A 15951-nucleotide genomic window follows, 5' to 3' on the forward strand; every position below is an offset into this window, starting at 1 on the left:
GCCCTAAACCCGGAGGTCAGATTACAGAGCCAGCTGCAGAACTGAGGGTGGCTCTTTAGGTAGCCCTGCCTCAGGCACGGGTGCCCCCCAGCAGGTCGGCACGTTTACACCGTTGTGTCTAGGACTCCATGTTGACACAAAAGCTCTTCTTCTATGCCCTGAAATGGGAACAACACTGGCAACTCTCACCTCCACCCAACTCTTTTCTAGAAAAGAGGGCCTTGAACCTGTAACTTTTGGAGTTTTAACATTCAAACCACTTGAAAAGGGATGGGGACGCAGTGGGGGCGGGCTGGAGGGTGATGGAAAATGCAGGGACGTGCGGAGAAACAGGAACTCTCCCTAAAGCATGCTGCTGAGTATTTCTGACACCGGAGGGGTGGTCGGACCCTCGGGGCGCATCCCCGGGCCCGTGGGGCTGGGCAGGCCAGAGTGGCCTCCGGGGGGCGGGCTCGAGGCAGCCCAGGGCTTTGCGTCCGCCAGGGCCGCGGAGTAGGGCTCCACGTAGATGCGGCGTACCGCAGGCCGCGGGTCCTGGAGGCAGCTCTTCGCCTCCTCAGGGAGGCTCGTGGTGTGGGCTAGAACCAGGCTCCGGGGCCCATCGGGGGCTGGGCCCAGCCGCTCCGTCTCCGCGGGCTCCTGGGCCAGGCCGCAGGCCCGGGGCGGGCGCTGCGTGTAAACGCCCTCAGACAGCGACAGCGACTGCGTCTGGCTGCGCATGCGCAGCCAGCGGTGGTGGCGGCTGAAGCCGCCGTAGTGCTGGTGCTTGGCTGGCTTCCGCTTTCCCAGGAAGCCCAGCGGCGGCCACGCGCCCGGCGCCATCTTGGCGTGGTTCTTGGACGCGAAGCCGGTGAGTGTCAGGCTGTGGAGGACCTCGGCGCACGAGTGGTCAGGATCGGGCCCCGGGACTCGGCCCCGGGGGTCCTGGCCCGGCCCCAGAGGACTCTTCATGTCATGCACCTGCAGGACGTCGGGGGCGCTGCCACTTAGGCCACTGAGCGCTTGCTGGGCGATGTCGTGTGATGACAGGTACACCAGATCCAGGTCTCGGGGGCTCAGAGCATCACTGGAGTCATAGTCGCTGTCGGTGGGAAGGAAGACTTCCGAGCAGCCTTCTTCATCAGAGCAGGGCTGTGAATCTGCAAAGCCAGGGACCCGGGTTAGAAAAGAGAGAAACTCCAAAAAGTTGAAAATAGAGCTACCATATGATCCAGCAATTGCACTACCGGGTATTTACCCCAAAGATACAAATGTAGGGATCTCAAAGGGTACGTGCACCCCGATGTTTATAGCTGCAATGTCCACAATAGCCAAACTGTGGAAAGACCCAAGATGTCCATCGACAGATGAATGGATAAAGAAGAGGTGGTATATATATACAATGGAATATTATGCAGCCATCAAAAGGAATGAGATCTTGCCATTTGCAACAACGTGGATGGAACTGAAGGGTGTTATGCTGAGTGAAATAAGTCAATCAGAGAAAGACATATATCATATGACCTCACTGATATGAGGAATTCTTAATCTCAGGAAACAAACTGAGGGTTGTTGGAGTGGGGGGTGGGGTGGGAGGGATGGGGTGACTGGGTGATAGACACTGGGGAGGGTATGTGCTCTGGTAAGCGCTGTGAATTGTGCAAGACTGTTGAATCTCAGATCTGTACCTCTGAAACAAATAATGCAATATATGTTAAGAAAAAAAAAAAAAAGAAGAAGGTAGCGGGAGGGGAAGAATGAAGCGTGGGAAATCAGAGGGGTAGACGAACCATGAGAGACGATGGACTCTGAAAAACAAACTGAGGGTTCTAGAGGGGAGGGGGGTGGGAGGATGGGTTAGCCTGGTGATGGGTATTAAATAGGGCACATTCTGCATGGAGCACTGGGTGTTATGCACAAACAATGAATCATGGAACACTTCATCTAAAACTAATGATGTAATGTATGGGGATTAACATAAGAATAAAAAAATTAAAAAAAAAAAAAGAAAAGAGAAACTCTTAGCTGGGGCCTGCTTCATGGAGGTAAGATCCGTGTGGTTGAGCTCTCCCCACCCTTCTGCCTAGAAGGGCCCTGTGCTTCATTTGACGGTCTCTGTACCTCTTGACGGTAGTCACTGTTTTTGAACAAGGGGCCCCATGTTTTGGTTTTGCACAGGGTCCTGTAAATTATGTAGTGGGCCCTGTGCTTAGCTTAAGGGAAAGGAAGGAGAGGGACTTAGACAGGTCCAACCTGGACAATGGCAGAGGGGAATGTGTCCTCATTCCCCATGTGCACTTTTATTATTGGCTGGGCATGTGTAGAGAGGATGAAACAGGAAAGAAAGCTGAATGTTATTCATTTATTCATTTCCTATCCTTATTTCAGAGATGATTTTTGCATTCAGTAAAGTAGCAAGAACTTAAAAGTGGGAGGGAAGAAGAGGTGTCACTATGGGGACTGAAGTCAGGTTAACTGGGTTTCAGAGCCTAGCTATCCTCCACCTACTTGTTCTGTGATCTTGGGAGAGTTACTTAAGTTCTTTGAGCTTTAGTTTTCTTATCTGTAAACTGGGGATGATAGTAGAACTTCTTACCTAGGATGACTGTAAAATAGAAATTGATTATGTTTATAAACATTTACCCCAGTTGTCAGGTGTTTAAAAAGAAAAAAAAAAAAGCAAAAGTAAGGCCAAAGAAAAAACAAAAACAGAAGTAAGATGAGAGGCAAAAATAAGCCTCAAAGTGCATATTATAGTGACCATAAATGAGCCACAAGTTTAGTTCTATAGATATTTGTCATTTAATGCACTAGTTGTTTATCTTTTTCTCCCTCTCAGTCAGGTTGTGCATTTTCGTGGGTCAAGGACTGTCTTAAAAATCCTTTGAATTTCCCACAGAACTCAGCCCAAGGTAGGTACTTGGTAAATATATGCTAATTTTGAAAGCATGTATTTATTTGAAAACATGCAAGTGCTCTTAAAAATTGCTGGGGGCGCCTGGGTGGCACAGTCGTTTAAGAGGTCGACTCTTGGTTTCAACTGAGGCCGTGATACTGGGTTTGTGAGATGGAGCCCAGTGTAGGAGTCCGTGCTCAGCACTAAGTTTGCTCCAGAGTCTCTCTCCCTCTGCCCCTCCGGCTCATGCTCTCTCTCTCACTTTCTCAAATAAATGAAATAAATAAAAAAGAAAATGAAAAATTGCTAATCTACAAATCAGGCAATCTCAATTAAAAAAAAAATCTCTGTAGGATTTTTAAGTGGAATTTAGTAAACTTATGTTTAAAGTCATCTGGAAGAGAAAATTTATGAGAACAGCCAACTTTTTTTTTTAAAGATACAATAGGGAGGAGCCTGATTTACCAGATATCAAAAAATACTACAGTTTTTTAAAAAAGATTTTATTTATTTATTTGACAGAGAGGTGGGGAGAGAGAGAACAAGCAGGGGGAGTGGCAGAGGGAGAGGGAGAAGCAGGCTCTTCACTAAGCAGGGAGCCCAGTGTGGGGCTTAATCCCAGGACCCTGAGACTATAACCTGAGCGGAAGGCAGATGCTTAAGCGAGTGAGCTACCCGGGCGCCTCCAAAAAATACTACGGAGATTTGATAACTAAAACTTTATAGTATTGGTGTACAAATGGACAGATGGATCTGTAGAACAGAAAAGTCAAGTCTACAAATAGTGGTAATTCTGTGTGATAACATATGGTAAAGATAACATTTCAAAATAGGGGAGTGAATAGATTATTCAGGATATGGTGTTGGGACAATTGGTTATCCCTTTAGCAAAATAATTAGAGAAAATCCTACCTCATGGTAGGATTATTATTTATCTTTATATAAATATTGTGTAGCTTAAATGTGACAGGCAAGCCCTACAAGTAACAGAAGACAATGTGTTTGTAATTTTAGGGTGGCACAGTCTTTGTAAGCAAGACAAAATCCTAGAAGTCAGAGAAGTGACAAATTTGACTGCATCACAGTTTAATACTTTGTAAACCAAATGATACTATAAACAAAATAAAAAGGTAAGTGATAGATTGGAAGAAAACAGTAATACTATGTACAACAAAAGATTAATAACCAGAATATATAAATAACTTCTATAAATCCATAAAAAGACAAGCTAAATGGGCAGATGATAATCAGTTTTTCAAAGAATAATTAATACAAATGGCCAATAAACATAATAAAGATGTTCAGCTTAGACAGACTACAGTTACTTATTAGGTGGTGATTAGGGAAATGCAAGTTGAAACAACAAGACATGTTTTTGCCCATCAGAATGGCTAAAAATAAAAAGAGTGATAATCTCATGTGTTGGTGATGTGTGGGGAATCAGGGACACTCATAGAATGAAGCTGGGAATATAAACTCGCACAGCTCTTCAGATAGTGTTTTGGTAGACTATATTAAAAATGCACATATCATTTGTCCCAGCAAGTCCTTTTATAGATATCGGTGTTTGAGAAATTGTCACTCTGTGTACATGGAAGCATTTACAAGTTGTTTACCACAGTGTGATTTATAATAGCGAAAATGAGAAAGAATCTTGTGGCTGAGACTGTGTGAAAGGAAGACTTAGAGGCACCAAATTATTAAGAAAAGAAAAATCACTGGAGAAAAGAAAAAATAGCTTACTTGTGAAGTTCTGCAAGGGAGTCCAAATTCAGGACTGGCTTGCTGATTGAAAAATACAACAGGTATTTAAAGTAAAAACCCACAGGATTACAAGGTCATAGTTACATCGTTCATGGTGGAAAATCAGACATGATTATCATAAGAATATTGTAGACTTCAGCGAAAATTTTTGTTTTGTTAGGGAGTTAGTAATTTATACAAACAGGATTAAGGTTTCTTCTATTTTAGGAAGTAGAACCAGATGTAATCTTTTTTTTTTTGCTTGTTTGTTTATTTCAGGGTCAGGGCGTGAAGTGCTTCTTTTCTTAATCTTTTTCCTGACTATGGAAGGTGATGTGTGCGCTTTCATTGGCAGGGCAAGATTTCAGGTTTGTTCTCTCACTGCTGGCTGCTACCCAGTATTTATTATCCGTTTTTGGTTACAAATCTTAAATTTTCTTTGAGACAGCAATGCACTCCTGTAAAGGATTTTTTCAGCTTCCCTTGCAGCTAGATATGGCCATATAACTAAGTTCTGGCCAATGAGTTAGAACTGAAAGTACTATATGAAACTTCTGGAAGGCTACATAAGGGGAGCTGGCTTATCTTGGAGGCAGGCCACTTTGTTTTTTTCTCTTCCCTTTCAGTTGCCTTTAACAAGATGTGTTGGCTAGGCACATGAGGCAACCTTGGAAAAAAAGCCATATGCTAGGGTGTTGGAGCTGAAAAATGGAGCATGGAGTCTGAGGACCATGGAGTCCACATACCAACAATGAATTGTCTGCCTCTGGGCCGCTTTCACACGAGAGAAGGTATCTTGTGTTCATGACACTCTTATTTGGGTTTTCTGTGACATGGATGCAAACTTAATCCTAACTCATGCACATCGAATGTCTATTATTAGGAGGATGGCTTAAAAATTTGGGCACATCTGTGTTATGGAATATTGTCCAGCAGCTACAAAGAATGAGATCAACCCATATATTGTTCTTTAAATAATGTTTACTGAAAAGGACTGCCTTTTCTACTTTTCTGAGGTCTACTCTTCTATTGAAGGTTTCCCCCAAACCCAGCCTTCTTTAAGAAACATTCCCCAACTATCCCAGAAAAAATTTCTCACTTGTCTGCATTTCTCTAACACTTCTTGCTTCTATTATCCTTTGGCACTTAGCCTGTATAGACTTACATTATTAGTTGTCTTTTTTAATGCAAATATAACATCCTGGATTCCTGGTTAGATCAGAGCCCTCTTAGGGCAAATATATTTAATTCATCCATTCATTCAACAGTGCAGATTCTGTTTTGCTTGAGCTCCTGCTCCTAACGAAGCACTGTACTTGATGCCCAAGTAAATATAAAATTAATAAGAAATGATCTGTCTCCAGGGAGTTTACTGTTCTAATGGAACGATAGGGCATGTGTGCATCTATGAGACTAGAAGAACAGACATTTTGTAAGAGGGGTTTAGCAAATATGATGCAGGTTTATAGGAAAGAGATCACATTTCATTGGGGCAGAATTGATAAGATACTCTATCATCTCTTACTTATTTATTCCCTCATTCATCTCTATTCTCTAAGTTATTTTATTTCTTCATCCACTTTCAAAAACTGTTTTAGGCAGCTATTAATAATTGATATAAATGATATAAATAAATGATAAGAGGATTAGAAATTAAATAAAGGTTAAATAAATAAATAAAGGTTAAATAAAGAAGAAACAGTACAAGTAGTCCTATTTGACTGTAATATGGGAACAGGAAAGGAATTTTGGGAAAATGAGGCTACAAAAGTAAGATGCCAGTGATTGCACTCTAAATTTAAAGAATTTATCCTAGGAAAATTAAGGCTATTTTCATACAGGACTTGTGCATGAAGGTTCATAGCAATTTTATTAGTATTAGCCACAAACCAGAAGCTACCCAAATGTCCTTCAGTGGATGAATTGTTAAACAAACTGTGTTATATCCATACTATGGAGTACTACTTATCAATAAAAATAAAGAATTCCATTTATGTAACATTCATGACATAATTACAGAGATGAAGAATAGATAGTAGTAGCAAGGGTAGAGATGGGCAGGATGAGTAAGGCAATAAAGGGGGAACAGAGGGAGTTTTGTGGTGATGGTACAGTTGAGTATTTTGGTAATGGTGGTGATTACCCAAGGCTACACATATGATACAACTGCATAGAACTATACAAGTGAGTCTGAGTGCTTGTGTGCATGTGCATGCACACGCATACACACATGCACACACAAGTGTATACATAACTAGTGAAATCTGGATAAGCTCTGTGGATTGTACCAGCTTCTCAGCTGTGATATTGTATAAGAGCTGTGTAAGTTGTTGACGTTGGGGAGGTTGGGGGAAGGGTACATGGGAATTCCTGTACATTTCTTTGCAACCTACTGTTTCTCTAATTATTTCAAAATAAATGTTTGTTAAAAAGGGAATTTAATTTTTTAAAAGGTAGGGCAGAGCCAGAAGAGAGTAGTGAATCCTGGATAAAGAGTTTGTACCTAATTTTGTACCCAATGGGTAGCTACTGAAGAATTTTGAAAAAGTAATTGACGAGTTGAGAGCTGTGATTTAGGATAATTCTGTAGCAGGTAGGATGTAAGATGAACTGGATGAGGAGGAAACAGACAGCAGGGAGGCCAACCAGGAGGTTGAGGTCCAGGCTGTGTTTCTTTTAAATATTTATCTTTTTCAGGTTGTAGGGCTGTGCAAGAGCCGTGGTTATGTGGAGGAAAATAGAAATCCGGGAAAGTTACTCATTCAAAGATGTTTACTAAGCACCTGTTTTGTGCTAGGCAGATAGGGTATCTGCTTTTAAGCAGCTCATAGAGAGTGGATTAAAATAAATTAAGTCAAAAAATAAAAAAGATTAATTTCAGATAGTGCAAAGTTCTATGAAGAAAATGAAACTGGGTTTCAGGTAGAGAGTGACTTGGGACGAAGGTTCTTTTGCTAATGTAGCCAGGGGAGGAATCCCTGTAGAGAAGCGAGTCTAGGTGAGACTTTGAGGATCAGAAGGAACCAGCTATGTGAAAGTTTGAGGGAAGAGTGTCCCAGACAACTTGGAGAAGTGAGTGTCAAGCCCTGAAGTGACTAGCGGGTTTCAGGGCTTAGTGTCTGAATGGTGGTATCTGCATTAAACTGGAGGGGTTAAATGCAGCAGGGTTAAGCAGTGGATTGGGGCTGGATTGGGCAGTGGAAGAGGTGGTAAATTTAATTTGGGACAGACTGAGCTTGAGAGGTTGGCCAAGATATCCTGGAGGAGATGGAATGAGAGCCTGGTGGGTTGCAAGGCTGAGGGAAGATATTTGTGGGTAGAGAAGAAGGCACTACCGGAGATGGAACTGTTGAAGATCTAAGAGGGGTAGGCTGATGGACGTAACAAGAAGGGGTGATCACTTGTGAGCACCAGTGCTGGCATTGGTTTTTAGTGAAAAAGATCAGAAGGGCATGAGGTAGGGAAGAAGATAGATATCAAGAGATTTTCATGTTTGAAGAAGAGAATTGGATAAAGGCTTGGGCTGAAGGACTTGAATAATCTTAAAACAAGTTTTAGACAGCACCTTTCCTCATCTTTTGTGAGAAAAACTGGGCAGTGCAAGTAGCAGGGTCTCAGAACTATGGGTTGTTTTTGATGATGGCAGCAACAGGTGTCAATGTGATGAGGAAGAGAGGTTAACTGAAGATTTGAAATTGGGCTGGAAGTAAGATCCAAAGAATTGACTTTAGTTGAGCTTCTCTATCTGATCAGTGTTGTCTATTCAGCTGTCCACATGCACTCGTGTCCATGCTAGTAATAACAATACCTGGCATTTTCTTAGTGCTTACTGTGGGCTAGCCATTATGCTAAGTAGTCTAGGTCCTTTATCCTATTTAATGCTTAAAACAATTCCCATTGTGCAGATAAGAGTATTAAATCTTAGGCTTATTAAATTTTCTAATTCATACATAGCTGATAAGTAGCAGGATAGGAGCTCACATGCAGATTTGTCTCGCCCCAAAGACCTGCCATACTGCTATTCACTTTAGCATTTTCATGGCTTTCCATGGAAGGTTCCTGAGGGCTGGGACCTAGTTCATCTAATCTACTTTGTGTGGGACCCACACAGAGTTGTATTAATTAAACACTTAGTAAGCGCTTTTTTTTTTTTTAAGTTCATTTATTTTTATTTTTTTTAAATTTTTCTTTTCTTTTTTTTTTATTCTTATGTTAATCCCCATACATTTAGTAAGCACTTCTTGATGTTGCTGCTGCTAGAGAAACAGGTTAGGTTTTGTATTCGTTTCCTATGGCTGCTACAGCAAACCACCACATACTGGGGGGCCTAAAACTATAGAAATGTATTCTCTCACGGCTCTGGAAGCCAGAAGCCTGAAATCGAGGTCTCAGTAGGGCTGCACTCCCTCTGGAGACTCTGGGGAAGAGTACTTTCTTGCCACTTCCAGCTTCTGGTGGCTGTTGGCATTGCCGCTATCTGCTTCTGTCTTCACATGGACTCTTCTGTCTCTGATAAGGACACTTGTCATTGGATTTAGGGGTCACCCTGATAATCCAGGATGATCTCGTCATAAGATCCTTAATTACGTCTGCAAATAAGGTCACATTCACAGGTTATGGGGACTAGGACACGGACATATCATTTTAGGGTCGCCATTCAATCCACTAGAAGTCTGATAGTAAAAATGACTGTAACTACAAGCAACTGCTGAGGAGTTTGTGGCACTTTCTTCCTCTTTCCAGCCCACAGTCAGGTCAAGCACTCTGCAAGAGCAGTTTGCACTTGGACCTCTCAGCATACAAATAGTGAGCATTTATTGTTTTCAGGGGCCTAGGGAGTATATGAAGGTGTGCCCCATGTCTGACCTTCTGATTTTCAATGGGGAATCACATTTTAAGACTCCCAGGAAGTACCTGTGCTGATTTCCCCAGATACATTTAGTTGCTTAGTTCTCTTGCCTCTTACGGCATTTTATTTATATCTCTGTTATTGCATTTATTGAGGTTTATTACAAGCTATTCATTTGCATGTTCATCTCCATTATTGAACCATGAACTCCAGAGGGCATGCACTATGTCTTGTTTATCTCTGTCTAGTAAATGTTGAAGAAGTCAGTCAGAGAAGGAATCGATCAGTGAAGGAGTCAAGCAAAGGGGCATGCTGAATCTTCTGTTTCCCAGATCATCTAATCTGAACATGGATAGTAGACCATAAGGACCTCCTAACAAGACTGCGACTTAATCATCATTGTGTTATTAGCCTCTTGTGCTGTTTCTCTGGTGCATACAAAGCTCTCAGTAAAGTATGTTGAATTGATTGAAACTAAAACAAATACTGAAATCTGGGAGCGTAAAGAGTTGTGAGATTTGATTGCCTCTTAAAAACAATACTGAGAGCAGCCTGGAAGGAGCTAATTTCCTTAATCTGCCATAGAAATTCCTGAAAACAATCACCTAAATCATTTTGCTTTATATTTGGTGATGCTTGACTTAAGAATCAGCCTAATTGTAGGCGAAAGAACAACTGTCTTAAAATCAAATAAACCTGGGCTGAAGTCCTCTCTTGCTTCTTACTGTGTATATGATCTTGAGCAAATCACTTTGCACCTCTGAACCTTTCTTCCTCTATGGCATGTAGGTAATTAAGATGCCTGTCTCCATAGGTGCTGTGGTGATTAAATCAGGTTGTTAGAAATACTTCAAGTGCCATTCTACCCTTAAATATTTAGAGAGTAACTAGAAAATGTACTGCGAGGTGACTCATTAAAATACAAACCAGTAATCAGATAAACTTCAAGATTTTGCTGTGAGAATACTGTTGATAAGAAAGGAGAATAATCATCTCTTGCATGGCGTCTTGTGCTGGTGATGATCTAGTTCAGTCTGTATTTCCCAGCCTAGATTTAACAGTGAATTAGTAAATGATATACCTTCTTTACCATAACTCCTAAGAGCAAGGGAGGTAGGAGATAAATTAAAAGAAGAGCTGGTTATAACTGTCATAACCCAAGGACAGGCAAATGGGCGTGGGTATGGAGGGGTAAATATTATCTTGTAGGTTCATGGACCCACAGTTGGGAAACACTGTTCTAGTGGGAACCTAAATATTTGACTTCCATGGTGGTTGTATTATTTATTATGAGACTTAGTGGAACCTATTGCTTAGAGTGGGATACCCCTCCCAGAACAAGCTGGGAAAATCTCCAGGATGCCAGCCAGGGCACTGAGGAGTTTCCAGGGACTGAGGCCGCTGCCACTCCCTCCCTTCCTGGAAAAGAATGCGAAGTGCAGCTTCCATCCCCAGATCCAGGCCATATGCTCCATTAAGCATGGTGGCACCTTGCCTAGTTGTTATTTTAATAAACCTGGTTGTGCTCCTCAATTTCCCTTAGAAGGCCCACTGGGCAGGCTAGCAGTGGTAGAGCCTTGCGTTTCCCCTCTGACTGACCCAGGAGCTGTTTGATGAAAGTTCTGCCCATAGTATTAGTGCTGGCTTAGGAAGCTTGGCTTTCTTGCTATTGTAATGGGTGTTGCAACTCCTGGTCTCTGTGGATCAGGCCAACAACAGCTGAGTAGAGTTGATGTGGATTTTGAGGGCGTTATGTGGAGGTGACATTTCAGAAAAGAATAATTGATTTAAAGCTATTGATTTTCTCTTAAAGGCAGGGGGCATGGCAGGACAGAAAGACAGCAATAATAAGCAGTATTTGCCCTAAAAAAATCTATCTTCACCTTTTTAATGTACCACTGTCCAAATTTGTATTTTTTGTGTGCTTCACTCACTCTATTTCCAGTGTGTTTAAGTAGAATTTAAATAATTTTTAAATGAAGAATTAAATCTCTCATCAGGCCTTGGGTAGAACCTCAGGGGTTTGTTCACCTTCTGATTTCCCAAGAGAAATAACATCTTCAGATTCCTGTTGATTTTTTTTTTTTTGAACTGTTTATTTTATACTATAGTGTTTTTAACATCATCTGGGAAGAGGTTACCAGGAAGATTTACATTTGGAAGATCAGGATAATATTCAGATGCATTGAAGGAAACAAGCCCCCCCCCCCCCCCCCCCCGTTGCCTCACCCATGCGTCACTAGGAGAAATAGCAGTATCGGAAAACAAAATTGCTGCTGCCTGTGACCACTATCCCCACAGAAAAGGAGTGGGAGAGAAAATACCCATGCGATGGACCAAATCGTTCCACCCCAAGCCTTGAGTTGCCTTTTCTAGGAGCCAACTTTCCCCCTTGGGTCCTTGGGAGATGCTTAATTTTAATTGACTCAGAGGAGTTCTACTTTGTGTTTGAAAATCACACGGAAATGGGAAGTTAAGTTAAAGAGTTCCATTCCTCCTCCCCTGCCCCTCAACACATGTAGACCCACACAGACAAATCCAAGGTACTCAACAGCCTTAAAACAGAATCTTGGGCTGGCAGTTTTGTGATAGGCTCCTCAGAAGTTAGGTGAACCCTACCCACACAGAATGGAATTGTATTGCAAACTCTGCTCTATGAGCAATTCACTAGGGATGTTCCTCTAAACTGTTTTTTTTTCCTCTTCATAAATGGTTTCCAAATAAAAGTGGCCACACTAGTGCAGAGGAGAGAGTATGCAGGAGCAGATTTCATTGCTCTGAAATGCTTTTGCTTTTGTGAGGGGGTCAGACCACTAAATGTTTCTACCCAGTTTCCCTGTCACTGGGTTCCGTTTTTCATTTGCTTCCCTAACCGTCTTTGTGTTTCACAGCCCATGGAATCTTGGCTTCAGAGAAATAAATGGACCCAAGAGAGAGTTATATTTTAAGGAACAGAATGATGATTGCTCACATTTAGATTAATAATAAAATCTAAACGTAACTGGCCAGATCCTCTCAGTAGAGAGTGTGTGTAACCCATCATCTGGCCAGTATGAGAGTCTGGCACTTCTGTGGCACAGGAGAGGCCACCCTCATACAGCCAAGGGGACCTCCTTAGGACCCTGTGGCCAAGAGAACATTAAATGCTGGGAAAGTTCTGCGAGCAGAGAGGGCAGTTAAGGGCTACGAAGGTGGAAGGAGAATTGAAGAGTTGGTTGTAGACTTATGTAAATTGTGGAACAACAGAGGGAATATCTATCCCGCCTTTAAAAAAAAATGCCCTTTCAACCCTAGACCTCTCTAGCTACTGCCCTCCCTCATTCTTCTCTTTCACCGCCAAGATTCTGAAGAGTGTATCCTTACCGGTTCCCTTCCTTTACCTCCCATTTACTCCCTGATCTACTTCTGTTTGGTTTCTATCTCCTTCCCCTCACAAACTGCTATCATCCAGATTACAAATGACTTCCTTGTTGAAAAGAAAACAAACAAAAAACCCAATAGAAACTTTTCAGTTTTATTTAACTTCTCACCATCATTTGACCTGCTTTAATTTCTGTGACACTATTCTCTTGTTTTTTATCTTCTCCTTCTGATTGTTGTTTCTTGGTCTAAGAAGTCTTGCTGTCCATTCCACAGGGATCTTTCCAGACTCTCCTCTCCTTACTCTAACTTCTCTCTCTAGGGAATCCCAAGCATATTTGTAGCTATATCATTCATACATCAGTAATTCTTAAATCCATATTATTAGTCCAGTTTTGTTTCCTGAGCTCCAGACCCCATAATCCTTTTTCTCTCTTGAGTGTTTCTTTTTGTGTGGAATGTCCTAAACTAATTTAAATTCAACATGCCCAACCACCCAAGCTTGTTTCTCCTCTGGTCTAACCTTTTTTTGGTAAATGGCATCATGATATTCAAAGACACTTAAGCCAGAAAACTTGGTATCCCTCTGTTACTAGCTTCGTAGTTGATCTCCCTGCTTCCAATATTGTCCCACGGTGGTCTCTTCATACAACAGCCAGATTTGATTTTAAAGAGTAATTCAGATCATACCAGTCCTTGCTTAAAAGTTTCCAATAGCTTTCCATCACAAGTAGAATAAAATCCAAACTACTTACCTTGGCCCTGACTGATCTAGCCCCTGCCTTTCTCTCTACCCTCTCTCTCACCACTGGCCCCTTTATTCGCTCTGCTCCAATGACTTTGGCTTTCTTTTCATCCCTCACCCTCTTCAGGGCCTATTGCTGTTTTATTGCCTGGAATATTCCAACTCCAGATCTTTGCATTACTGGCTCCTTTTTCTGTGGTTGGTTCAAATGTAACCTTCACAGATAGGTCTCTGCTCATCATCCTAGTGAATTCAGCATTCTCCCCGCTCATCTTGATTCCTGTTTTATAATATACGTTGGAATTTTCACTATATGAAATTATCTTGTTTATGTTTTCATTGTTACTTTTTCTAGAATGTAAGCTCTATGGAAGTGGAAATTTTGTTTTATCACTATATCCCTGTTACTTCAAGGAGTACCTGGAACACAGTGGATAACCAATAAATATATATATATATTTTAATGAAAAGAGAAAAAGGCTGAACAGTGTCTTTGGATCCTGAGTTCAACCAGACTGCTTATAGTTCCCTGAACTACAATACAGTTGCACACTTTGCTTCCTTTGCCTATAATACTCTCCCCTTTCCTCTTTTTTTGGCTCAACTCCTGCTTATTCTTTAGTACTTTGTCACCCCCTCCAGGAAGCTCTCTTTGATCTCACGAACCTATGGTTAAACATCCAGAAGACTCCATTAGCACCATATACATATCCTCATCATAGCACATATGTAATTACCATGACATTTTGTGTCATGGCAGGGATGGTATTTTATTCGAATGCCCAGCTCAGTGGGAATCTACAAAAATACACTTGAGAAATTCTACTCAAAGGATTCTTCAAAAAAAGTGTTTGGTAGGTCATAGAATAGTAATGTAAATTAGCTGTCTCTCAAGTTCTTCCATTTGCCAAGTGTTGGTTTTTAGACATTGAGGTTTGTAAAATATAGGAGCATATATAAACTTACTTACAGAAAAGGTTCATATCTCCACTACAGTTTTCTTTTCTTTTTTTAAAAGATTTTATTTACTTATTTGAGAGAGAGAGAAAGAGAGAACATGAGTGGGGGTGAGGGTAGGGGAGCGGGTGATGGGCAGAGGGAGAGGGAGAAGCAGGCTAGCAGGCTCCAGGGAGCCTGTTGCGAGGCCCCATCCCAGGACTCCGAGATTATGACCTGAGCCAAAGGCAGACATTTAACTGACTGAGCCACCCAGGTGCCACCCACTAAAGTTTTCTATAAGAGTAATAACACTAAATATGATACCTACAATTTATTGTCCATTATATGCCATGTATCTCTGACATACACTGTCTTAACCACAAGTAACTTTTAAAGGTGTAGATATTAATTTTATTTTCTGTACATGGAAGCTGAGACTCAAATGTAGTAAGCTGTTCAAGCTCATATGAGTAGTAAAAGAGAGCTGTGATTTTTTTTTGTTTTTTGTTTTTTTGTGGGTTTTGTTTTGTTTTGTTTTTCACTATAGAAAACAAACTGAGGGTTGCTGGAGGGGAGGTGGGTGTGGGTGTGGGCTAACTAGGTGATGGGCATTAAGGAGGGTATGTGATATGACGAGCACTGGGTGTTATATGCAACTGATGAATTATTGAACACTACATCTGAAACTAATGATGTACTATATGTTGGCTAACTGAATTTAAATAATAGTAATAACAAAAACAAAAGCTGTGATTTGAATCCAGGTCTCTGATTTCTTAGTCCGACATCTTTCTGCTACACCATGCTGCCCCCTATGGGACAAGCCCATATTTCAGAGCTGTTTATTAAAAATATTAATTATTATTAATGTAAAGCCTACAGAATTGGAGCTCTTACAAGCTATAGAATCAAGAAAGATGCTTTGAATGCCGTTAATTTAATTGGCTAGAAAATGGCACTAGTCTCAACGTGTCCTTGGCAAGAGCATTATATTGCCTTTGAGTAGTATGCTTTCTCTCTGTTTCTAAGCCAAAAAGTCCTTTGTAGAAATCTGTGTTAACCGAGCCATGTTTTTGTTCTTAGCACTTCCATGTAAACTCAAACTCAATTCCCAAGAGTAGAGGTGATGTGCTGGGCATCTCCACAGCTTATCTGTAAGTTGTCTCCTGCTTGTTATATCCATGATGAGGCCAACCTACTCATTTAGCCTCAGGGTCAGGATGCTAGTTTATCCAAGGTTTTTTTTTAAAGATTTTTATTTATTTAACACAGAGAGAGCACAAGTAGGCAGAGCAGCAGACAGAGGGAGAGGGAGAAGCAGGCTCTCCGCCGAGCAGGGAGCCCGATGCGGGGCTCGATCCCAGGACCCTGGGATCATGACCTGAGCCAAAGGCAGCCGCTTAACGACTGAGCCACCCAGGCGCCCCTATCCAAGGTTTC

At 41.6% G+C, this 15951-nt stretch overlaps 1 protein-coding gene across 1 annotated transcript in view; it reads right to left on the minus strand.

The window, feature by feature from the left end:
• Positions 1-342: 342 nt before the first annotated feature.
• The window catches only part of ANKFN1 (ankyrin repeat and fibronectin type III domain containing 1), a 156138-nt gene continuing 140529 nt past the window's right edge, over positions 343-15951 (minus strand). Inside the window, exon 18 of the mRNA XM_045889204.2 lies at positions 343-1139. Coding sequence (XP_045745160.2) covers positions 343-1139 — 797 coding nt within the window. The remainder of the gene's footprint in view (positions 1140-15951) is intronic.

Source organism: Mirounga angustirostris, unplaced genomic scaffold (genome assembly GCF_029215605.1).
Source record: "Mirounga angustirostris isolate CCGP_5_RB_7025 unplaced genomic scaffold, mMirAng1.0.hap1 SCAF_17, whole genome shotgun sequence".
NCBI lineage: Eukaryota > Metazoa > Chordata > Mammalia > Carnivora > Phocidae > Mirounga > Mirounga angustirostris.